Source organism: Neopsephotus bourkii, unplaced genomic scaffold (assembly GCF_033783945.1).
Source record: "Neopsephotus bourkii isolate Nb327-2 ecotype Australia unplaced genomic scaffold, CSIRO-AGI_Nbou_v1 NB_71, whole genome shotgun sequence".
Classification (NCBI taxonomy): domain Eukaryota; kingdom Metazoa; phylum Chordata; class Aves; order Psittaciformes; family Psittacidae; genus Neopsephotus; species Neopsephotus bourkii.
In genome coordinates this window covers 55,871-81,415 of record NW_026900588.1, presented here as the reverse complement: position 1 = coordinate 81,415, position 25,545 = coordinate 55,871, and the positions used below count along the sequence as shown (strand labels likewise).

Below are 25,545 nucleotides of genomic sequence, written 5' to 3'. Positions count from 1 at the left end.
GATGCAGTTGAACTGCAGGGTGGGATGTGCCCCACTTCTTGTGGAACAGATTCTCTTTCCAAATACAACACCCTGCAGCTGCAGGATTACCTGGGGTTTACAGAGATGTAAACAAAAGCTGTGTGTGATCCTGAAGAGATGCTGCATAAGCATTGCTTAGGAAACATCACACAGCTGTGCTGCAGTTCTGCAGCTTGTGAAAGACAGTAGAAATGTATTCAGGTATGTTCTTTCTTGGTTAAGTGCTGATGCCAGGAGAGGCCTGCTGAATACACAAAACACAAAGACCCATGGTCAAGCTTCATTCTTTAAATGCTGGATGTCCTTGCCTGGAAGAAGGCCCTTGCTGAATGGCCTTCTGGAAGTATTAGTCTCTTCATGTGATTATTTAACTTGTCTTTTGGCTTTTAACTTTTTGTCTAGGGAACTATTGCAAGAAATCTCAGACTTGTTACTTGGTCCTAACTGTATCTGATAGAGGAAAGGTGAAACTAGTTGAACATTACAACATGGAAATTCTCATGGAATGGTTTGGGTTGGAAGAGATCTTTTTCTTTAATAAAGTTGTGACTTTTCAGCAGCTACTTATGTGTGCTCTTTCAGCCTTTACAATGAACGAAGCACATCACTGTCATGTCTCCTAGGGGAATGCAAAGAATGTAATCTCTTACTAGCGTGCATTTAAATATGATCCTTATAGCTGTAGGGACCTAAATAGAAAGTCTAGCTTCAGGAGATGACCACTGCTTGATAGCTACTGTTTTTGCTAAACTGGTATGTGAGATGGGTCAGTCGTAAATACATGATTCTTACATTCTTTGAAAAAAAAAGTAAGTGGCAGAAGTGCCTCTTGAAAATATCACAGAAACCACTTGAATTTTAAGAGTCATTCAACAGGGCTGTTCAACTAAAAAAAGGAAGTCAAGGGAATGTAAAAAAAAATACACTGCTCAAACCAAATACCTATCAATTAAAAAATCCAGTAGCAGTCCTCAAGACACTGTATTTTGTTTGACTCTGTATGTTTATCTGTGAAGCAGTAAGGCGACTTATACTTAACTGCTAAAAGCATGTAATGATACTTACTTTATTTTCTTGCAATCTATGGATGAAGGCTATGGAAGAGTAAAGAATTACTATTACTGTACCTGGGCAATCCACAGAATGGTTTAAAATGATACACATAAATCTACCATGATAGCAATCACTGCTAGATTTTCACAATGATAGTCTACTATTAATAAAGAATGCCACAATGGCTAGTGATGGAAAAGTTCTAGTCTTAACTATGTATAGGTATATTATACATTGAAATATTCATTTGTGCACCATTACTTCAAGAGCAGAATGATAAAAGCCTTTTCTTTGTGAATTAGGAATTCAGAATTCAGTAGGAATTCCTCATGAGTGATCCACTCTGTCTTTATATTGAACTTGGCTCTGAGAGGAGAGAGTTAAGGGGCACAGGATGTGATAGTGGAAGCGGAAATGGAGATAGGATATTTTCAGAATTTGGTGTGTGAGTTCCATGCAGGGCACAGGCCAAAACAAAATTTTAACATGGTAAACCTGTGGTGAACATGTTCAACCCTAGCACATTTTCAGTAAAATGAATAGAATGCAGCCTTTTCATACCAGCAATATATACAAAATTAACTCTGTGAATACCGTATCCTTCTGTTTTCCTCCTGCTTAATGTACAGAGATGCTCAGATATCACAGAAAGCAAAGATGAAAAACTATAGCTCAGATCCCAAATTGTGCTTTGGATACACCATTCAATGATTGCTTTCTTTACATATATATCCTTTGGAACTTTAATGTATGCATAAGAATCCAGACCTGTACTGGAATAAATTTAAGGTTGCAGTTTTAAGAGTTAGATTCAGGTAAAGTCTGGATTAACTGTTATCCAGGCTTTATCTTGTACTGCTGTGCATAAATGAATACATGAAATGAAACTGAACCTCCTTATCAAGTTACTCATATTTGAGTCTCATGTTGACACCAGTAAGAGTTTTACACACAGATCAAATAGAAGATTAGGTGCTTATTTCTAGGCTTTTATGGTTTTCAGTTAGAATTCCTATCCCAGTGTTGTTGAATACAATTTATTTCACAATGGTAAGGAAATTGTATCGGTACATAGCAGCGTGACAGTGCACACGATTACAGCATCAGAATTGGTTACCTTTTATTTCTCCAACTGGGAACATAATATTTTAATAAAATGGCACAGCACTGTGTATGTGATAAATCTGAGCATCCCTCTTTGCCCTTGAATACAGCAGCAGAGAGAAATGTGCTACCAGTGCTTTCAGAAATTTGCCACTGAACAGGCAGGAAGTGGCCCACGGTGACTTGAAGCCTGAATGAACTCAGGCCCCACAGTGGCTCACCACAGGACCGTGGGTCAGAGCCATGCCAGGACAGTCACTTTGCATCCAAGTTAAGCTTACAAAGTCCTTGATTTAGTAATAGTTTTAAGAGTTACTGGAAAAGCTAGAATTCAAGTTACTGCTCAGTTTAGATAAACTGATTTTTTGGCCAGATTTACCCATTATGCAAAAATTCAGCCCAGAGAGACTTTTAAAAACATAAAAAAGCACCTGCACCTTTTGGCTTACAAGCAAAAAGACAGTATTGATTCCCAGCAATAACTGATTTGTGAAGCATATGCTATACCTTTGAAACTAAGATATATATAATATATATGCACACAACATGTTTTACCAGCTAATAGACTTACTTACCAACATTCAGGCTAGATGGCATTGTGCCTTTGTTTCCACTGCCCTTTGCCATACTTTCTTTAAAGGGACTTAATTACACACCAACATTAACATTATCAAAATCACATTCTGCTTCTTTCACAATGTCCAAAAGGCAGGCTGTATTATGTGGAAAAGTTAAGACAGAAAACCTTTTTTTCCTAAATCTTTGTGCTGTAAAGGATATTATAGAAAGCAAGATTTGTAGTATTAAAGAGAAAAGGGCTTTCCATTTTCCTAAGCAATTAAAAGATGGATATTTAACATGCATTGCATTCTTATGAAGAGCATTTATGCTCCACACTAATGAAACAGATAGTTTTGTGAAGTGTTTTTCATACAGAACATGAGTAAAAAGCAGTCCTGCTACAAATCTCTGCAAAGATTTTGGAGGGTGACATCAGTTATACAAGCATAAATCCCATTCTTACACTGGGTGTATTCTGGATTACACTAATAAGGGAAAGATTAAAATGGAGCTTTGCTTGTGTTCTGTATGGAAAAAGAAATCACACTTATTTAATAAACTTGTATATGTTTACGGGTAAAAAAATGCAACTTACCGTACTGAATCATATGCGTACTTTTATAACATTAAGCAGAAGGAAAAAAACACTAAACAGAAGGGGAAAACAAGAGCTTAGGAAAATAAGGTAGAAAGCACCCACCTTCCACATAGTTGTCTTCTGTAAGCACATAACAGGGAAGGAGAGAAAAGGAAAACATTCATTAAGCAGCATGCAGACTGGAACTTGCCATTGCATGTCTTCATCATGCAAGGCATCAAACACAACATGCAAGTGCTCCATTGCTACAATCCGGAGGGAAAAACAAAAGCACCAGGGAAGCAGTGTTTCCTCTGTTTAGCAAACTTCACGTGATATGAAATAAAATAATACTGTTTCCAAAGTGCAAAAATTGTACAGGATTTACTGCAACTCTTCGTAAGTTCAATTATAATTAGTCATTTAATCAGAGGACCTTCTTGTAAGACTTTTATGACTATTTTAAAGCCATCAGTCATATGTGATAGGGATTCTAAGTTCATCTGATCTACTTTCCCATTCTGAATTTTCCTTAATGACCTGTATGAAGCAGATGATTTTAAACAGATGGAACAAGATAATTTCAGTTTTAGTATATGCTGTGAAGACGTTTCCACAGGCAGTGTGGCTGATACTGTGCTCATTACTGAGGCACTTACTCTGGTCATTGGGTCAGATCTCCAAATCCTGTGCAGAAAAACTGTTACTTAAACTGGTTGGAGTAACTCAGAATTGTAAGATTACATCCCACAGCATTTGTCAGCATCAGAAACTTGCACATCTTAAATCAATCGGTTCTCTGCCTGGTATACCTTGCAAAAACCACAGCAATTTCAGGCATAAATTCTTTACCTGGATTAGATCAAAGGGCATCTTGCCTAAGTAAAGGCTGCTATCAACAAGCAGTAACTTAGCCTTTTATTGTCAACCCAACATCAACACAGGGCACAGGAAAGAAGGTTCTCCCAAAGCCTACAAAGTGAGAGGGGACTAGGAACTGAGCCTCATCTAATGAAGTGGACAGAATTTAAAGTTAAGAAAGAGGCTCAGTGTCCTAGTACTCACATTAGTCTCTCTAGGAAGGTGATTTGGAGGGAATATGTCTCTGTTGCCCATTATGATTTTGACTGAGGACAGGAGAGAGTACAAAGATACCTCAGGGAGAGAGAAAATGGGAAAGGTTAAAATAACAAAGGAAAAACAACATGGACGTTGAAGAGATGGACTATGCAAAACCAACAAAGAAACAGGGCAGAGTGACAACACCACAGTCTGACTGCTTGGGAGATCTCTTCCTCCCATTCACGCTGTCTCTAACAATGCTTCCTGGGGAGCAAGCACCAAGAAGCAATCACAAATTGAAGGCCAGTTCTGTCATTACAGGCCATTTCTCATGGCGTCTTCCTACAGGAAAATACCTTGAAAAGGTGATCATTAAACAATGTGATATAAACTACTTTAGCTACTCTCTAAACCAGGAGTCAGTGAGTTACACAGAACTGGGCTCGGTGATATCACTTAAGCATAGCAATTTCCTGGCAAAATGTGTCACTTTTCCTAATGAAAAGCATTTATAATTTAATGCCACAAAACACTGGAAAATCTCATCATAACTAGACAGTATTACAATAAATATAGAAGTTTACAACTACCATAAAAGTTGAATACTATGGGTTTAAGTCTCTCAATTTTTTATTTCTAATACTCATAGGTCAGCCCAGATCAGGTTATTTGGCTTAAGACACTATACATCACCTTTACCATGCACACACTCTAGATTTAGAACACTAAAATCTCACTGCCTGAAATTTTAGTTTGTCATGAAGGTGCAAAGTGTACAGACTGATTCATGCATTTAGGAAAATAAGAGGCTGAAAAACAAAAACAAAAGCAGTATGCCTGATGTGAGTAAGTATATGAGGGAAGATTAACAACCCAAATAAAGTTCACTGAGAAAATGAAAAACACCCCATTTCACAAGATAAATATATTATGCTCTATATGCAGAGTAAATTACAGTGATATTTGGGTTATTAGAAATATCTACTTATAGCTAAACTTCTCTGGATTAGCCTTCCTCCTTTATTTCCATATAATTTCCTTGCTTAAAGTACAAAACCCCCCAAAACCTATGAAAAATAAATCAGTTATTTCAATTGTAGCATAACTTCAGGTTCCTACATCTAGTCTTATTTACTGCAGTGTTGGTATATTGCAATACCAGTACTGCAATAACATCATTTTTGGTGGCTATATTTAGTTTAATACGATTACTTACAATCAACATGAACTTGCTAAAAGACGTCAAACGACGTCATGATGTTCTGAAAATGACATCACAGGCAGCATCAGATGGTTAAACTTGTCTGGTTACAGAGTTCAGCATATTTTGGTTTATGTCATGGCCCAGTTCTTTTTCCTTTTGGCATGTCTTCTTGATGACTGCCACCAGAAGGATTTACAGTATCTGAGCAGCTTCCCTCAATGTCTGATTGATGAAACTTTCAAGAGTTAGTAAACTGCCAAAACAGTTTGGATTAAGTAAAACTGAAAGCGTTGAATTCCTGCTCTGTGAATAAAACAGTATATCTATACAACCCCCCCTACAACTAGTTAACAGCAATGAAAATTCATTCTTCCACATGAATGAGGGCCCTTCACAACAACAGAGATACTGAGGTGTTGGAGTGGGTCCAGAGTACGGCAACAGAGCTGGTGAAGGGCCTGGAGCACAAATCTGATGAGAAACGGCTGAGGGAACAGTGGGGGTTTAATTTGGAGAAGAGAAAGCTCAGCGGGGACTTTATTGCTCTCTACAACTGCCTGAAAGGAGGATGAAGCCAGGAGGTGGCTGAGCTCTGCTCCCAAGGAACAGTGATAGGACAAGAGGAAACAGCCTCAAGCTGCAGCAAGGGAGATTTACACTGGAGATTAGGAACAATTTCTTCCCAGAAAATTTAGGTCAGTCAGGCATTGGAACAGGATGCCCAGGGCAGTAGTGGAATCACTGTCCCTGGAAGTGTTCACAAACTGCAGACAAGGCCATTTGTGACACGGTTTAGTGGTGGTGTTGGCAGTGCTGGGGCAATGGCTGGACTGGATGATATTGAAGGTCTTTTCCAACCTGGTTGACCCTATGATTCTATGTTTTTGTCATGATAATTAAACCATCTTACAGGTTTTCAATCTGAGAAAAAAAAATGAGTTCAGCTTCTTTATGGTACTTTGCAAGGTTTTTACATTAGATTGGCATTGAGCACTATTATTTACATAAGGCATTCTTTTATGATGGCTGATATTTTTCCATATCACTGATGCTTTGCTTAACTCCTCTTATTCCCATTTTCTTGGAACTGCCTATTCTTCTAATCAGAGGCTAAGAAGACAGAAGGCCCAAATTCTAAGAGGAATTCAAAGAGGAAACTCTTTGAAAGCTATGTATACTATCAACACATTAATTTTGCAGTTTGGAGAGAAAAAAATTTTCCTCATTTAAATCAGGAGTAACTGTGTTTATATCATTACAGCTGCACTGGTGTAAAATCTATGTACATGGAGGAGAGAAGAGCTGTATTACACATCTGTCATTCCTACTTCCAGGGATGGGGCATCCACAACTCCACTGGAAGAAGCAATGACAGAAATGTGTACTAAGGCTCTTGCCATTGCTGATGGTCTGGCCAGTCACAGTCTGAATTTACCTACATTTACATCCATCCACCCTGGTGCACCTTACTGCCTACTGAACAGCTCTGTTGGCATGAGTAGAACCAGAGGCTTTCAAACCTAAAGTGCTGCCTTCTAGCTGCTGTAGGCATTGGCACTGAATGGCTCTATGCCTTTTCTGCACTAGCTGATCATGCCAATGATTTTCACCCCTGCACAGCCCAAGACGAGGGGCTGAAAGGGACTGTTAATGCAACAGCAGAGGACCAGAACTGCCTTACAGCTATTCTTACTGGCCAGACAGGTAATCTTCTCTGCAGCACTTATGACTTCTAGTACATGTGTAAAGCCCTCTACTTCCACCTTGCATTGAGCTACTCACTTGAAGAACTAGACTGGTTTTCATCCACTGCTAAGTCTTATTTCCCCCACTAAAAAAGATACTAAAATGCACTGCTAATTTCTGCATTTACAACTTAATTCCTTTGGCCAAATTCTGCTCTCAGTGATACTGGTGTAATCTGTTCACTGCACATATTGAGCTGAATATTCAGTTGATTTAAATCTGGCATGAGACATTTGAAATCAGAACTATAAAACTTATGCAGGCTGTGAATGTGGCTTATTATCTTCAGACGATTTCTCTCAGGCTGTCCCTACTGAGCTGACAGCAGAATCTGCTTCATGTATTTTGTAGCAAAACCCCAAACAATTCTAATTATTTTAGCACATTAATATGATTCAGTGATGTAAAAATGGGAATCATGTTTTTACAGGATGTTTTCCTTAATTCAAGAATCATCTTAATATTTAGTGGTGCTTCACAGAAACCCTGAGTTTTAGAAACAAAATAAGTGACTGTCCATATGTTTTGTGGTTATTTCTGCTAATACATTCTTTTGTCTGCTAGAATATCTACACCTTAGCCACACACAGAGCGCAATATTTGTCTTGACCATTAGGTAAGAACAGTATTTTCGTGATAAACAGATGTAAGAGTACATTAGTATTGTGAAGTTACAGAAACAGCATTCTAGAAATAACAGAATAAGAAATAGCATATTAGAAGTGGCATTTTTATATGCTGGTGGTTTTTTTCCCACATCAAAATAACAGTTCAAAATCACATTTGGCAACAATGAAGGGCATAATATACCGCAGACATAGTTTATGAAATTTCAGCAGATATTCAGTACTACAAATAGTGGTGAAGTAGCCTGAAATAAAGATTATTTTTATGCAGGAGTCTTACAATACAATTATGGCTAGAAATTTAAGAGGTTCTATTTTAAGTTTGTTTTCCCAAAGAATAATGCAGAGGTATGCTTCTCTATCAATTTATCTACTTAAAAATACTGCATTGGAAAATGTCATTTAAAGAGGCAGCTTTTTGTATGGGATTGCACCCAGCATCTCTTGGATAATGTAACTTAGCCTATCCCATCAGCTTCTCAAATTGTTAGAGAAACTGTTTTATTTAACAGGGCTTCAAAGGAAAATATTTGGAAAGGATATGAAAACATCAAGTATGTTATAAAGCATGAACAGTCATAGTCGTGGTAATGATGAACTAAGGCAATACACTGAAAATCTGTGGCTATGAGCACTAGTCTTCTCAAGTGCTGTGTGGCTCGCAAGTTCCATTAGGATTATTTGCATACTTAAAAAATGTACTTTTGAAACCCACTGTAAATATTGATTGGAATTATTGACTGTAATTATGAATAATTACAAATTTATTATAAAAATACCTACTACAGAACTCTGATTCTGCTGCAGCCTTCAGCTTGAATATTGAGAAAACAGAGAAGCAGAATCTCCTACAGCTAGGCTTCATGGAACAAAATCTGGGATTCATCCACAAAATCTGAAAATGCACAAGATTCTAGCAAAGGATGCCCAGGAGTTCCTACATTTCCACATGGCCCTATTAGGTCTGAAGTGAAAGGACAGCCTCTCCCAGACTCCACACAGATTTGGGTGGACCCATTCAGAGTGCATACTCATTCTAGTGCTGTGGCTAGGAATATAGTATTACAGGGACTCTATTTTTGGTGGAAAGGAGAAATTTCAGAGTAACAGGAATTTGGTTCTGTTGTACCTCCATTTTCTACCTACATCTCTGTGAAGATCTCATCTTTTCTGGAATGCCCTATACAAGACTTAAGAGGTATGATACCATCAGGAGCACAGATGACCTTCCTGACCAAAAGTCAGGATGATGTGGATGAGGCTTTCTGCCACATGAGGATCTTTAGAGCACAATTAGATATTTCTACCAGTTTTGTACAAGACAGTCATCAGCCCAAATTCAGTACACCTCTGTAAATACTATTAACATGCACTAATTTACTTAGGTGAGGCCACCATTTCTAGAGAGTGCTATCTATCCCCAGGGCATTGAGAATGGAATAATGGCAAGATCATTTCAGTTGAGCTACTGCAGACGAGCTCCTGGTGTGAAGCAGCAACTGGGGGGGGGGGGGGGGACACTGCAAGTCTTGAATGCATAGGCAAAAGCAAAAAAATAACAAACAGAAAATGGCATTACTTTCTGTGGCATAACTAAAACCATTACTGTGTTTAGTTCTGGTGCTCACACATTTAAAAGGAAGTAAAAAATGAAAGGGGTTTTAGAAAAAAGGAACAACTTTCCCCACAGTCATTCATGGCATTAAAACCTTAAGAAAACTCAGCAACAATGAAAGCCCTAAAATGCTCAATCTTTTAAATATATCAAACGTGAGATTAAGAGGTGTCTTGAATCAAGTTTGTCAGTGTTGGGAGAAAGATTCTTCATACCTGGAAGTCATTTCGACCAGACAGATGTCAGGATCAAGAGTGAGAATGGTTCAAACTCAAAATAAGATGAAATTTTTCAAGAAAGATAAAACAAGCATTGCGAATACTAGGAAATTCTTCCCTGAAGTCTTAAGACAGAACCTTTGTCTAACAGAAACTGGCTATCAGTCATTGCTTTTGGGCTGCATTATAGAAATCACTGAAAGAAATTCTGCCTTTTGCTGTTTAGGAGGTCAGGTTATAGCAGAACATTCTGGCCATAAGTGCTATGGGTCTATAAATTTTCTCCAGTTAAATGAGAACAGAAACCAAGCACAAACAGAAGCCAATATCTTGACACCCCATTAAATACAAAAAAATGTTTGAATAAGTTGCTTCCTCAGAACCAACCTCTGCATCATTTACAGGAAGAGCTCAATGAGAAATGTTTCCCATGAAGAATCAAAATCTAATGGGTGAAAAAAAATCATTCAGACAAATCATTACTATTGTTCCAAATGGGAAAATACCTCCACCCCAATTTACTTCTACACCCTGTAATATTTTCTAATACCCTCTCCAGTTGTCTGCAGATGACAAACAGACTCAAAATCGAGACCAAATTAAAACAGTTATCTTTCTGAGGCAAAGACCTCATGTGCTGTTTGATTCCTATGCAGCTTTATCAGTTTTCTATCGTTTATCATCACAAGTGTATCAAACATTTAAATCATTCAGCATTGCTTTAGTTTCATGCTATTAATGTATGTTTTTATTTACACATTTTTAGATATTGCACATCTGATCAGACCTGTATTTCTTTGAAGCCACAGAGGTTAACAAATATGCAAGTCTTTAATACCTTTTTCTCAAGTACTTCTACAACTGGCACTTTTGGAATGTCACTTGTCCTCTCCTTTAAATAATTTTTACCACACTTCTAAATAAACTTGGACTGACTCAGGGGAGAGATCATGATGTAAATATAAAAATGACTGCTTTCTTGATTATAATTATATATTTATTAATTATATTACAATCCCAAGAAATTTTACCTTGGCCTTATTTTGCCACCTCATTAGATTTGATTCTTCTTTTCTAAAATGGGTCTGGCTAGTCTCAGATGTACTAAACTTCAGACCTGCTCGCAATATGACAGTGCTTTATAAAAATTCACATCACTCACCATGACAATGTTTTTGCACCCATGTCATGGCGGCAGTAATCACAACCAGGAATCAACCAGGAATCAAAGATGGAATCAAAGGTTTTTAATTACTGAGTTTAGTAATATTAATAACATTTAGTAATATTAATATTTAGTAATATTAATAATATTTAGGAATATTAATAACAGATAATAAAAGGAAAAAAAAATTCATTTACATAAGTGGTCAAAGAACCACAGCTCCTCCCCAGTGTTTTAATTTCCATGCATAAACAGAAAAGCTGTGGCTGCCCCACACCTGGTTGGACAGGGCTTTGTGCAACCCGGTCTAGTGGAAGGTGTCCTTGCCCATGGCAGGGGGGTTGTACCAGATGAGCTTTAAGGTCCCTTCCAGCCCAAACCAGATTGTGGTTCTAGGATCCTATGCTATAAAAATGAAACACAGTGTAAACCTGGGGATTTCACTCAGTAAGCAGATATTCGTTAAGAATTGCTGCTCTTTTTCTATTTAGCTTCTGGCGCTATTTCTCCGATTTGGAAACATACTATTTCCATTGACAATTTCTGGGATTTGCAAACTCTACTTAGATTTGTGCTTTTGTTGTAATCACTAGGTGTTTTACTTCCTACCACAGAGAACAGACAGACTAACTAGAACTGACTTAATTCTTAGTATGATCCCCTTTAATATGGCCTATACATCTGTCCATAACTCCTCTTTTCCTCCTAGCATTACTATTATTCCTATGGATTTTCTTCAATTTAGCCCTGCTGGGTACATGACAGGAAAATATACTTTCAGGCTATTCTTATAAAAACCTTTTATACAGAATTAACTATTGTGGCTGGCAGAGAGTAATGGCAAGAACCGATTATATTATATAAAAGTGATGCAGGGTGACGAAGGCATTTCTATTTTAAGAATATCTCTTTTGAAATCAATTTGAAAATTCCATAAAATGACTTATTTCAGCAACTTATTTGAAAAACAGTTGTGAAATGAGGAATAAATACTTTTTTTAGAATTACTCCTGCTTGTTTTGGTGTATAGGAGGGTAGGAACTAGGCCAGTAAATCACTCCTTGTTGTGCTGTGCTTTGTGTGGTCCATTATGTCTGTTCAAGATGCTGCAAAATCAGGCCCCAGTTACTATCAGAAGAAATCAAATCCTTGTCCAATCATGCTTTCAGTAAAAGTGGTCTGTTAGACCCATTAATACAATAGGATTAGCTGAGCTGACAATAAGTAAAAATGCTGTGCAGTGGTTGAATGGCAGAAGTAATTTTCCAAGTGGATGGCAGCTTTACAGAGGTGATGATCCAGTGAATAAAATAACAGGAGTTTCAAAGGAGGAGAGGTCATGTTTTTTGTCCATGAGAATGAAACTGGGTTTACACAATGCTTCCTAAAATTTTTCTACTGGTTTTGTATTGTATGGTGAACTGGCAGCTATCTACACTGTCACAATCTCTGCTGTGTAAATAGAATATTTCTCCTTTATAATACTTACTAAAGGGTGATGACACATGACTGCACTTTTGTGCCCATCTGAGAGATTCATTCAGGCCCTGACTAGCTGGATATTTGTGCCTTTCTAGACCAGTACAACACCAAAATAAACATACTACATGCAAAGCTAGCCATATTTTTGTGTTCACCTGTCTTTATACAAAAGCAAGGAATGTTTGTGTGCTACCAGTGATGCCATGACTTTAACACAGGTAAAGACAAATTGAAGACAATTCGGTATGAAGTGTTCTTAACAGCAGCTAAACATGTGGAAGATGCACTGTACACAATTAAAAACAGAGTAACAACAGTCAAAATCACTTTAGCTGGTCACCATAAAATCTTCCTGGCTACTACTGAGATTCATTTTGTATGAATCTCAGTGGACTGATCACATCAGTGTGGATGTGAACTGAGCTGAACCAGCTTTTGGAAGCCTTTAGAATGGTACAGAACAAACTTTCTGCTTGTTTAAATGGGAAATTCCTCATTTCAGTGAGCAGAGCTGTACTCTGGAAGGCAGCTTGCTGTAACTGAGTGTTTAATTTGACAGCAAATTAAAATTTAATCACAGCTATCTGTGACTCTGAGTGAACAAAACAGATATCTTCACTTTTTTTTTAAAGAACTGAACTTAATTTTCTCCTTTACTAGTCTACAATCATTTCAATGCTAATGCTGAATGTCACTCTGATTAATTACTAGTTACAGATAACGACAATGAACCTAATTACAGGAAATCTTACACAAAAAAATAATCAACATTTCGTCATTTAAACTCTGGTCATCCTCAGCTAAAGTCAGAAATGATACATTCTTTATTTCCTCCAACAACATTTTTATTGTAGCCACGTGAGTGTCTGGAGTAAGCTCCCATATGTACAGAATACGTGCACATGTTGCCACCCAGAAACAGATGCTTTAGAACGGTGGGTGACTTGTATTAATCACTTTGATGTGAATTTGTTAAACAGCTATTTTCTTGGTATGAACCTACATATATTGCAACTTTCTTAAGGCTAATAAGTGATGTAAAAAACTTGCAGGCGTTAGTTTAGAACAGGTAAAAATTATGGCTCCTGATAAGGAGGTCCTGTACCTGACGTGCTTGTGCAAAAACCTCATTTTAGATATGTTATTGCTAGCTCCATTAATTTGTCATTTATGACTTCTTATCTCCGAACTGCACAATTAAGATTTCTAGCAACAGGAGATGTTTCAAGACAGTTATATTTTGCAGGCATCTAGAAAATGAACCTAAAGTTAGAGTGAGTTCTTCTCTTCCTAACAGTTTAATCAACATCACTGAATCACAAAATCACAGAATCACAGAAAGGCTGGGGTGAGAAGACCTCCGGATGGTCATCTAGGTGGCTTCCAGGATTAGCAGTGAGTCTGATGGGCCTGTAGTTGCCTGGTCCTCCTTCCTGACATGCCTCAAGATGGGGTTGACAGTTGCATTCTTCCAGTCCTTGAGTACTTCTCCCAGCTGCCATGATTAATTAAGGATTATCAAGAGTGGCCTTGCAATGACATCTGACAGCTCCCTCAGGATTCGTGGGTGCATCCCATCAGGCCCCACAGGCATTTGTATGTCCAATTTCCTTAAGTATTCCCGGACCTAATCCTCTTCCACCCAGGTTACATCTTTCATGCTCCAGCCTTTCCTCTTCATCTCTGGGATTCCAGAAAGCTGGTCTTGCTTATAGTAAAGGTTGAGGCAAAGAAAGCATTCAGTACCTCAGCCTTTTCCATGTCCTGTGTCACCAGGCACCCTGTCTTGTTGACAATGGATCCACATTTTCCATGGTCTTTCTTCTGCCAGTAATGAACTTAATAGTAGCTCTTCTTGTTGTCTCTCGATATTCCTGGACAGATTAAATTCCATTCGAGCTTTGGTTTTCCTAACTCCATTCTTGAATGCTCGGACAATGTTTCTGTATTCCTCTCAGGCTACCCTTCGTATGCTTTTTTTTGTGTTTGGGTTTGGCTACCAGTTCTTTGGTCAAACAGGACTCCCAGGATTTTTGTCTGACTTTGTTTTTATTGTGCTTGGAGGAGGTGATCCATAAACATTAATTGGCTTTCTTGGACACTCTTTTCTGCAGGGCCTTATCCCATGGGACATTGCTGAGCAGATCTTTAAAGAGGCCAGAGTCATCTCTCCTGAAAGCAAGTGTTGTGAGCTTGATTCTCAACCTCCTCTGTGCCCTCAGGATCCTGAACTCCATCATGGTAACTGCAGCCAAGGCTGCCTTTATCTTTACATTCCCCATGAGCCTCTCCTTGTTGGTATATGAAGTCCAGCAGATTACCTTTCCTCATTAGCTCTGCTATCATTTGGAGGAGGAATTTATCATTACTGCACTCCAAGAGCCTCCTGGATTGTTTATATCCGGCTGTGTTGTCATTCCAGAAGACATTCTGGGTGGTAGAAGTCCTCTGTGAGGACCAGGCCCTGTGAATGTAAAGTGTCTGTAGAAGACCTCATCCACGTTTCTTCCTGGTCAGGTGGCCTATAGCAAACACCCACTATAACGTCATCTTTGGCAGTTCTTAAAATCTTCCTTACTACCTTTGTTCCTTTTGAAATTATTTGGATATATATTCTGATGCTATTTTTTTTCTTTCAAACCTACATTACTTTCAGTATACACCATGTGGAGATGATTTTTGTTTTGTATAGTCATGCTGTGATGTAATTCATCTATCGTATCATCATGGTAGCATGTTGCTAGTGAAAAAGCAGTAAAGCATCTTTTCTACTGTCAGCTCCTCTACAGCTTGCAAGGTGGTTATAATGACAAAAGATGTGTCCATCAGGAAAAATGAATGTAGGATTCTTTAGTGAAGAACTATTCCTGGGCTAAAACTATCAGATCCAATTATAATATTTCCTCACAAAAAGCTGTCTCTGTGGTGTATTGCCCTGTAGTACATGTTAAGGGGACAGTTGGGGATATTGTAATGACCTTTCATGGGACTGGATCAAATAGAAGTTTAGAAAGAAATCAATGAGAACATCTAAATAGACAGCTATAGAAGAAACTGTCTGAGGAGACATAAATATTATTGGTTGAGTAATATGAAAAAAGATATCCATTAAGACATGTTCTGAATGTATTTCTTAGGATTCTTTTGAGGGTACATCTTAAGCATGATATAAAATGGTATTTCTTATATTATTAAAACAAAATTTTAATAATAAGTGGACTTAGCAATCTGTCCTCCAAGGGAAATACTTCTCTGTAAGGTAAATCCCAGTGAATAACAGAAATCTTGTTTGATTGTTGGCCCATTATTGAAATGAGCAAACAAATCACCTACTTCCTAGTTTTTATTCATGAAGAGGAGGAATAATTCTGAGGTTACCAAAGTGGAAAACTCCTACATCTAAACCATAAATAAAATTTCTCCCCAGTAGAGTATTTATGCCATTAGGCAATTCACACAATTACAATCATGAAAGCAAGGAACATGTTATCATACAACCTACATACTTAATCAATTTATCAAACCTCCCAACCACCACAAACATGTCTTGGTTTTTGTTTTTTTTTTCTGTCACATTTTCAGAATAAAGAATTAACTTAAGCAACTAACAATCTACAAACTCATATTTGAACAAGGTGGAATTGTTGTGAGTATATACTGAATATATAGACTACATAAGGACAGGCACATTCATGTAATAGTAATACCTTATGCAACATAAAATGTGATTAAATGCAATGATTTACAGCCACCAGGATACACAATATATGATGTGCTATGGTCCAACTATTAATATGTACAGAAACCAAAACAGAAGCAATCTTCACACTGAACACAGGAAAAAGAATTTACTAACGCAAAACTCCGTCAAAATGTCCTGTCATGCCAAGGTTCAGGAATAGGTAACACTGAATTTCAGGAAAAGTATCCTTACAGTTCAACAAAACAACAACTAGTGCATATGAAGATGCTTATGAGCTTGAAAAAGCAGTATCAATTAATAGGAAATTGAATTTGTTGTACATTCTTTTGTTTCAAGCAAATATTTCAAGGAACTGCAGTTCTATAATTAACAGCTTGTTTCAAAACAAGACTATAAGGACTGTAAAAAAATCACTAACAACGTAAATCAAACTGTTTTCATTTACAAAGCCTCTTCTTACAGAATGTTAAAAAGTAGTTGATCCATTTTTTTGTTCTGCTTTTTACAAGTTACAGCAAATGCCTCCTTGTTTTAAGAAACATACATTTACCCCAAAAGCATCTGTTATGAAGAACATCCAATGCCCGTAAATCACTTGGTTCTTAGAAAAAGAAAAAAATTCAAAGCACATTTCCCAAAACATGCTTGCAATCCATGTAGAACAGCCACCTCATTTTACTTCCACCAAAACAAACCAACTCTCCCTCCCCCAAAAGCCATTTGTCTCCAGAAGTACTTTAGAATATCAAGGTCTCAAGTTGTTTTATCTCTCTGAATGTACCTTTTAAGACTCAATATTGACAACTATGATTTTTAATCCCATCCGCATTATTATTAGCACTGTTTTCTGCAGTGGGCCGGTTTTCTAAAATACACCATTTTCTGCTTAGGGCACTGGCATAATGCCTTAACCAGAAGATGGTGCCTTTTAAGTATTGTCTTTGTTTAAAACAGAGTTTAAACAACATCGCTGTGGTTACTCTCTTACATCTTGTATCAATGATATCTGCTTGCATTTCATGTATAAGATGCATCCTAATAAATACTGCAACAAAATTACATAAAAAGGACATGTCTTTTATATAATGTCCTATATGGTTTTTCTGTCTTCAGTAACAAGCAGTCTGATGGGAAGTATAAAATCTGAATCATCAAAACAAGTAAAGTTCTAGTAAAATATGAGTATAAAACCTGGGCAGGCATAGCTGTGACATACAATGGGATCTTCTATAGACCCATTCAGGTGGACAGAAATCTTTTCATTAATTAATACAGCTTGGATAAGATGTGGATTGCTCCTTGATTTTCATGGTTTATCTGCTGTGCTGATGCTACTTGTCATCTACAACTCCAATCAAGATCTCATGGTGAATCAGTGGGACACAATGAGTTCATGAGTCCCCTCTTTCTGCCAGGGAAACATTTCTAATCAATAGCTTTTAGTGTAATGGAAGTTACCGCAATGCTTTCAAGATCTGGGTTCATGTTGTAGTTAAAATGAGCTTAGTGCCATCTCCAGTGTATAGCTGCTGCTTCACCAATCTGCACACCAAATCAAGACTGTTTGTCCAAACCAGTATTTTATAAGATGAAATAAAAGCAACGCAGAAAATGTTCTTCATATGAAATCATCTTCATATGTTTTATTTGTGAATGCCTACATACCCACAATTTTAGATATGACTTGTGATAGTAAAGTTATTAAAATAGGTGCAATAAATTTTTCATCTAAATTGATTTGAGTGAGCATACAATGGGAAAGTGCAGATTCTGACAGGAAATATGGTTTTGTAGATCTCCACTGAGACAAGATTGCTACTTCAAATATATGCAAACTGGTTTAAGTCCCTTATAACACCAGTTCAAATCTCTGGTTGCAACACTCACAAACACATTGTAAATTGTAATTCTTCTCTTAGAATTGCACCATTTAATGACATATATTTTGGAGCATAGAGGTGAAAGGTGTTTAGAAAAAAGATCTCATTCAAGTGCTGGCTATTTTTTTTCTCATTTGTCAAAATATTGCAAAAAAAAAAGAAGTTATAGTCACAAACATTAAAGAATATAAGCCAAATCCAATGAGGAGTGGAGTACAGATTTAATTTGAATAGAAACAGCACATGCCTTTGAAGTCTCAGCTTCTCCAGAACCTGAAGAAGAGAATTCACATATGCTGAAAGAGAAGAATGGTGGGTGCAAAGGAAAACAGAAGCTCACTACATAGCACTAACCACAGCTATGCTTCTCTGAAATGAGATAAAAGTCCCACTGGAAATTGCAGACCAATAGTAATTTTCCAACTGGATTACAGGATTGGGCCCTAAAGGTTAAAGTCTGCACAGAGATCTTAATCATCTCTGTGCAAGTGATATTTGTCATCATTTTCATTTAAAAAGTGATCATATTCACCTATGTAAATTGGATATTCTCTCCTGGAATTTGTTAGTTTTCTTAGCAAATGTAAGGACTATACAGAAACAAAACAAGAGGAAAAAGAGAAAGAAGAGGAAGAAAAGGAGGAAAAGGAGGAAGAAAAACAAGAACAACAACAAAAATAAAAAAAGAGTAATTTTTTTATATAGAAGGGAAAAAGAAGAACAGCAATTTCTCTGGGGAGAAGAGTGCACAGAATTAGTGTAACTTACTTAGCCCTTACTTACTCTCACCGACCTTGGGAGGATTTCCTCCCACAAATATTTTCTGAACAATTATGAAGAATCAAAGCCAATTTTTTCTTTTTTTTTCCCCTCCCCCCCCCCCCCCGCAGTGATTCATTTTTCTTTCTGTATCGATTTTCTTTAACAAATATGTTTACTGAGTCCATTTAAAGGAAGCAGCACTGTTGTTTTGGATATGCTCCTGTACATCTATTTGAGTGCAACTCACGATAACGTGAGAGAAACTACACCGAAGTGGGCTGTGTTTTGGTTTGGGTTAGGATCTTTTAGTAAAAAAATGAGTTGCAATTCCAGGCTCAGGTAGAACAAAATGGATAATTGCCTCTTTTCCTCTTCAAAGAATAGTCTAAATATATTCAGTGCAAACTATGAACACAATTGCGATTGCCTGTGCTGTTTGAAGTCTTTGCTCATTGTGCTTGCTTCTGGAGCAATGCATGGAGAATTATTGATAGCTATAACAGAAAGCTGGAGGTCAGTTTACTAGTCAGGGTTAGACTAGTTGAGATTGATATCCAAGGATAAAAATTACATCCATTCATCAGCATGAAACAGTACCTCATATGCAATTGTTCAGAGAGCACTTGGTTTGGAAAACACAGTATTAACTTAAAGAGAGTCTTACCAACAATAATATAGTTTCTGGCAGCATGCTCTCCCATAGAAAGCATAGTAGTTAGTGTGTATTACTGAACTCAGTAATACTGAGGTATACTATATGAGTAATAATACTGACCTCAGTAAGATGTCTTTATCAGCATCTCCCACTGACTTAAAAGAGATGCTGTTCAGGTGAATCAAGACTGATACAAGATCAGTAGCTTAGGCAAGTACACATCTTTTCACTAAGAAATTAGCAAACTCATATGCCAAATTTGATTTTCAGCTCAGTATCAACAAATCCTGCTGCCATTATATACCGGTTTGTGAACAAAACATTATATGGCTAATTTAACAGTGATGTGAAGGGAGGAAAAAGATTCGTAAAGAAACTTAACAACTGAAATAGATAAACTGTATGGTAAACCAGGACATGTTACCTTGCTGATCAGGACCCTCTCTAGAAGAGATACTGTGAACATGAACTTACATATAACAAGCGATTACATTCACTGTGCTACACAGAGGATTGAAGAGATTTTGAGGGCTGCTATATTCGTTTACAGAGATAGAAATGGTACTTCAGTAGACTCTGGAACTTGAGCACATCATATGTATGAAAAAAAAAATACTGCCCTCAAAAACTCATGCAGGAGTTACACAGGACCTTGAAAAATCAGATTCTGGGAAAGCATTTTCATCCCTTAAGACATGAGCATCACTCCTCACAAAAAATAATCACATAGCTATGATGTTAAGAAAAAGATGGAAATGACAGTTCACAAGACTATTAGTAAACAAATATCAAGAGAGAAAATCGGTCTTGATCTCTATAGACAGCTATAGATAGACCATGACTGCAATGTGGAGTTCACAGAATAATGAGAGTACACAATGCAGAGTGTTAAAGCATTTGATCTTGTTGTAAATCTGTATTTTTACAGGTGAACTTACTACTTTGTTTTTGGAAAAAGAAAAAACAACCCAGACTCTTAAACTGGTTATTCCCAGGGTTAATTTTTGCTCATTCTGCTTGTACTCACTTTATTTAGTTATTTTCTAATTTTTGAAGTTTTATCCCTAAAAATGACTCTCCCTTTTCAGCTCATTCTGTATCCTCACGCTCTGAGAACTAAGGTCATATCTTTGCAGGTAAAAATCTTTTTAGTTCACTGATGAAGTATCCACACTTCATTAAGCAATAAAACCTCTTTGTGATTCTATAGTGTCTTTCATGGAAGAACCTCAGTGGCTTATGCATACAAATGCCTCCATAAAGCACACAGAAAATTTGGTACTAAATGTTTCCATGTAAGCACAAGTGGTGCTTGAGACTGATGTGAGGGTCATTCAGTTCCAAGTGAATGAGTGCATCTAGGACTTCTTCCACTCATAGCTGAGCTGAAGAATAGAGGAATTTTTATTTGATTCAGGAAAAATTGAGATTAAAAGCCAAGACAAAATATTTGGCTAGGCTTAGGCGTACAATATTTTGTCCACAGGCAGGTGACACCCACACTTAAACACTTATGAAAGATCAGGTAGGAATCATATGAGCCGTATAGTATTTTACAGGAACAGGAGAATTGTTTAAATTGTGCATAATGCTGCTTCTCTAGACCATAATGTCTGTAGCAATTGTTGCAGTCTTTTAGATGGTGTATTTAATTCTACAGCTCTATTTTGTTAAGCTGGAAAAATATATGCAGTGCTGAATGTGATGAGAATTTGTGAACTCCTTATTTTACTCAGCTAAGAAACTAAGGAGGGAAAGTGCTTATGGAAGCACTTGCCTTAAATGTCTTAAATTGTCTAAAATGCTTGCTTATTCTAAGAATTATGGTTCTTAGTTTAGACCACTGTTTTAGCAATGGTACTACTTGAACTACTATTTTTGCAATTTTTATCATAACAGAAAGCAACTCAGCTACTATCAATAAGTGGGCAAGAAAAAGATGAGAATCTTCTGCACCTCAGATATGCCTCCCGAGTGCCAATTTCATTAATTGTAGACTTTCCCTTTTCCCCTTTGGCTTTATGTCTCCTGTAGAAAGAATTGTAGATTTAATATGAAGGACAAAATGTCAAACAGAAGAAAATAAAGAAGACTTACTTTTTTTCCACCAAGAGGAAAGTTAAAAAATCTCTTCTTATCAAGCGTAATAGAGAAGAAAAGTTGTTATATATGCAGAAAAACTTTCTCAGGAGAGAAATAAGGAAGACAAATATTCAATTCAGTTAGCTCCAAACTACAGGGTCTTCAAAAAGCAACCAGAATAACAAAAGCACCACATATCATTCATTGCAATAACATTACGTGCCAAAACGTCAAGCCACTTGAGTAAAGAGGTAAATGCAAACAGTTTGCTTAGATTTCCTCACCTACTTCTTCACCCCACTGTAAGATCTAAAAAGCAGAGACAGTAGAAGCAACAAAGTTTCAGCAAAAGTTTATGCTGTTCAGACTTCATTCTGCTGTGTCTTGGGCCACTCATGACCCTGTAAGGTCCAAACCAAGCAAATTGCCATATGGTTTGTGGTGTTGGATTTGTTCCCTATTTTCTAATCACTACAATAAAAAGCACCACAGCTCCACTCTACCACTGCATTCCTTTGACTTGTCCCTTTATTTTTTCCAGTAATAAACCCTGCTGAGACCCCCCTGTGCTTTGTCAAAGGAGAAACAGGTTTTCCCACTATCTGACTACTGAGAATAAGGAAGAAAAACAACCAAACAAGCAAGCAAACAAATACTTCTAACAAGAAGGCAAAAATATTTTATATTAAAACTCAAAGAAACAAATATTGAATTATTACAGCTATTAGCATTTTTTTGTCTTTGGCATTTACTGTACTGGAAGTAGTTCTGCGGTCACCAGCTGTTCAGCAGGATATTTTGTTCTGTTCCAGGGATGTATCAATGTAATTAATTGTTATAAAACCCAAAATCATCCAGCATCTTTTTCTGCCTTGGCGTAGGATGAACTATGTCTATGTCAATCCTGGCAATATTTACCCAATGTCTTCCCGTTCCCTACTCCCATTACATCTATTTCAATGCTTTGCTGTTCTTATTAAAAGTTCTTCCTAACTGTTTAACTTACTCTTAATTGCTGAAATTTAACCACATTCTTTCTTGTCCTATCTACCATGGTCAAAAGAACAGATTATCTCTTTCCTTTCTATACCACCTCTTTACAAACTTGATCTTTAACACCAGGTCCCCTCTTAGTCATTTCTCCTTTAAGGTACATAAGCCCTTGTCTTTCATTTTTTTATTTCATTAGCCTACTTTGTTGGTGAAATGCAATGCTCAAAACTGGATGTAGAATTTCAGCCTGGAGTATAGCACTGAGCAGAACTGGATAATCACTTTGCCGTGTCTTCCAAGCTTTATTTCCATTTACAAGAAATAAAATGTTCTCAAAGAGTTTTTTACAACTTCATGGCTTTGCTGATCCCTGTTCAGAATGTGATACATGCAGACTCACAGATTGTTTTTCAAGGAAACAGTATTTCATCATTCTTTTTCTACAGCATATTTTTTCTGTCCATAATTCCTTCCTACGCCTTGCACCTTTTGCCTCCTTCCACTGAGCTTTAGCATATCTTTGGGTCCTTTGCTTTAATTTGCCAAGCTGATTTTGAATTCAAATCTTGTCCTTAAGTATACTGTTTCTCTTTCCCAGCTCTGCGTTATCACAGACTTAATAAACTTGGTCTATGCTCTACCATCCAGGCTGATTAAAGAAAAGTAGCAAAGAATTGATTCCAGGAGCGATGCCTGCAGCCAGTTTGTCCCTTCCCTTTGATAGATAATTACTGACAACTCACACAGTTACCCAGCCAACTTCGCATGCAATTTACTAGCAATCTAGAAATTTAATCTAGCCCAAGATTTCCTAGCTTGTTTATGAGAATGTCATGTTAGACGATGCCTAAAGACTTGTTTAAGAATATGACATCTGCTGCTTCTAAACAATCTCTAACAGTTGTTGAAGAACTGGGTTTATGGAATTTGCTGCTGACAAATACATGCCTACTGTTACTCACCTCGTCCTTACTTTGCAACTGCTAACAAAGCATTTGCTTGAATATTTGTTCCAAAGTCTTCCAGGAACTAAAGTTCAGCTGGCAAGCTAGGCTTGGTTCTCTTTTATTGCAGTTTTAAAACCTGGCACTATGTTCTCCCTTTTGCAGTCTTCCAAGACATCATACACCTTTACAAACTTCCTTAAAGGAAACATCTAATAGAGATAAGATAGCTTCTGAAGAGTATTCTGTAAGTATAAAGCTGCCATTCATCGCAGTATGATCATTTGTATACTTCATGGACACCAAGGTCTTGAATAAGCTGAAATGTAAAGAACATGATTAACACTTAAAGTCCCTATGTAAGATAGTCTTACACCTGATAACGAAGCTAAGAAGAGAGTGACAATAAACACGTAGTGTATTTGGCTCACTATTTCAGAAGCATTTTAATGTGCATTGAGAGATTTCAGTTTGTGACAGACAAAGGTTAAACTTTAGGCCATGCAATGAATTGAATGCCTGCAAAAATACACATGTAATGGGACGTTAAAGCTCATCCAGTTCCAAGCCCCTGCCACGGGCTGGGACACCTTCCACTAGATCAGGTTGCTCCAAACCCCGTTCAACCTGGCCTTGAGCACTGCCAGGAATGGGGCAGCCACAGCTTCTCTGGGAAACCTGTGCCACTGCCTCACCACCCTCACAGGGAAGAATTTTGCTTTGATTAAAGTTACTTATGTGACTGAACCACTCATCCATATTTTAATTCTTTACTTTGTCCTGAAAACACTGTTGTCTAGCTTTACATGGAGAAACAGAAGCTCAAAGAGCAGGCAACCCAATTATTTGTCAATGTTCACAGTACAAGTGATGGGAGTTGCACAATCCAAAATTGATTCTAAATTGCTTGTAGTTTTTCTAGAGATTGCACTGCAAAAAACAACATTGTTCCTGTTCACAGCAGCTACCAGAGTTTTATATATATATATATTGCATATAAAATTCTACCAATTTCTCATATAAAGATGCAGATATTAAAAGATTTTATATTTAATACTGGCAATATTTGTGTCTTGCTATAATTCTAAAATGCCATAGACTGCTTCATGGGTTTTGAACAAAGAATTTTGCAAATAATAAATGTATCCAAAAGGAATTAATAACCTATGGGCAAAGGTTTAGATACTTTGCCAAAGTTAGGACTAAATTCCATATCAAAAGGACAAGGTTTTCTACTTTTCTTCATACTTAAGTTGTAATGCAATTTCTGCAGCAGACTTGCATGAATGTATGAATTAGCATTTTGCTGAATATGTGTGAAAATAATCACAAAACCAAGGTGTTCAGATTTTTAAGTTTGATGTTACTTCCAATAGATACCAGGCAACTATTAAAAAGTTTTAATAACTGCCATGGTGTGCTGAATGTTGGCATGCATTACATTGCAAACACTATCAAGAGAAAAATGACAGATTTGAGCTTTCCAGGTGTTGTGAATGGACATTATACTTTGGGACTGTATAGAGAAGCAAGTTAACTGGCTGTTATTACTGGTCAAAAATGTTAATAGGTTACCATTGACACCAGCACAGGTTGTCCAGAGAAGCTGTGGATGTCCCATCTCTGGCAGTGTTTAAAGCCAGCTTGGATGGGGCTTGGAGAACGTGGTTTAGTGGACAGTGTCCCTGCCCGTGGTATGACATTGGAAGTAGATGAACTTTAAGGTCTATTCCAACCTAAATCATTCTATGATGATTTAAACCATCAGTATTTGTTTCCTCTGACACCCACTGTATTGATGTTGCTTTGCAAACTTCATCTGGAGTAATTGCTTTATTCTCTTTTCCATCGTAACACTTAGGTCTTTAACATTTTTTCTTTCCCTCTAGAAAATGTATCTGTCTCTGGCATGATACTTTCTGTTCCTTCTCTTAGTAACGAGACAAATAAATCTTTTAGTCCCTTAGCAGAATTAAGCTCATTAGTTGCCAGCCTTCTGCTGTTCTTCCTCTCCTTTGCTTTTCTCTTTTAATGTAAGTTTTAAATGAACTCTGCTCAAAAAACATTAAGTGTGGTACAATTTGGTTATAAA

At 37.2% G+C, this 25,545-nt stretch overlaps 1 protein-coding gene across 28 annotated transcripts in view; it reads right to left on the bottom strand.

Moving 5' to 3' along the window:
- NRXN1 (neurexin 1) overlaps nt 1-25,545 on the bottom strand; it is a 678,625-nt gene that overhangs the window by 598,385 nt on the left and 54,695 nt on the right. For 20 of the 28 annotated variants that reach the window (XM_061353676.1, XM_061353687.1, XM_061353697.1 and 17 more), the window contains one exon: nt 3,440-3,457. The exons of the other annotated variants lie outside the window; for them this stretch is intronic. In XM_061353676.1, the coding sequence (XP_061209660.1) occupies nt 3,440-3,457 (18 nt within the window). The remainder of the gene's footprint in view (nt 1-3,439; nt 3,458-25,545) is intronic. 28 annotated transcript variants of the gene reach the window in all.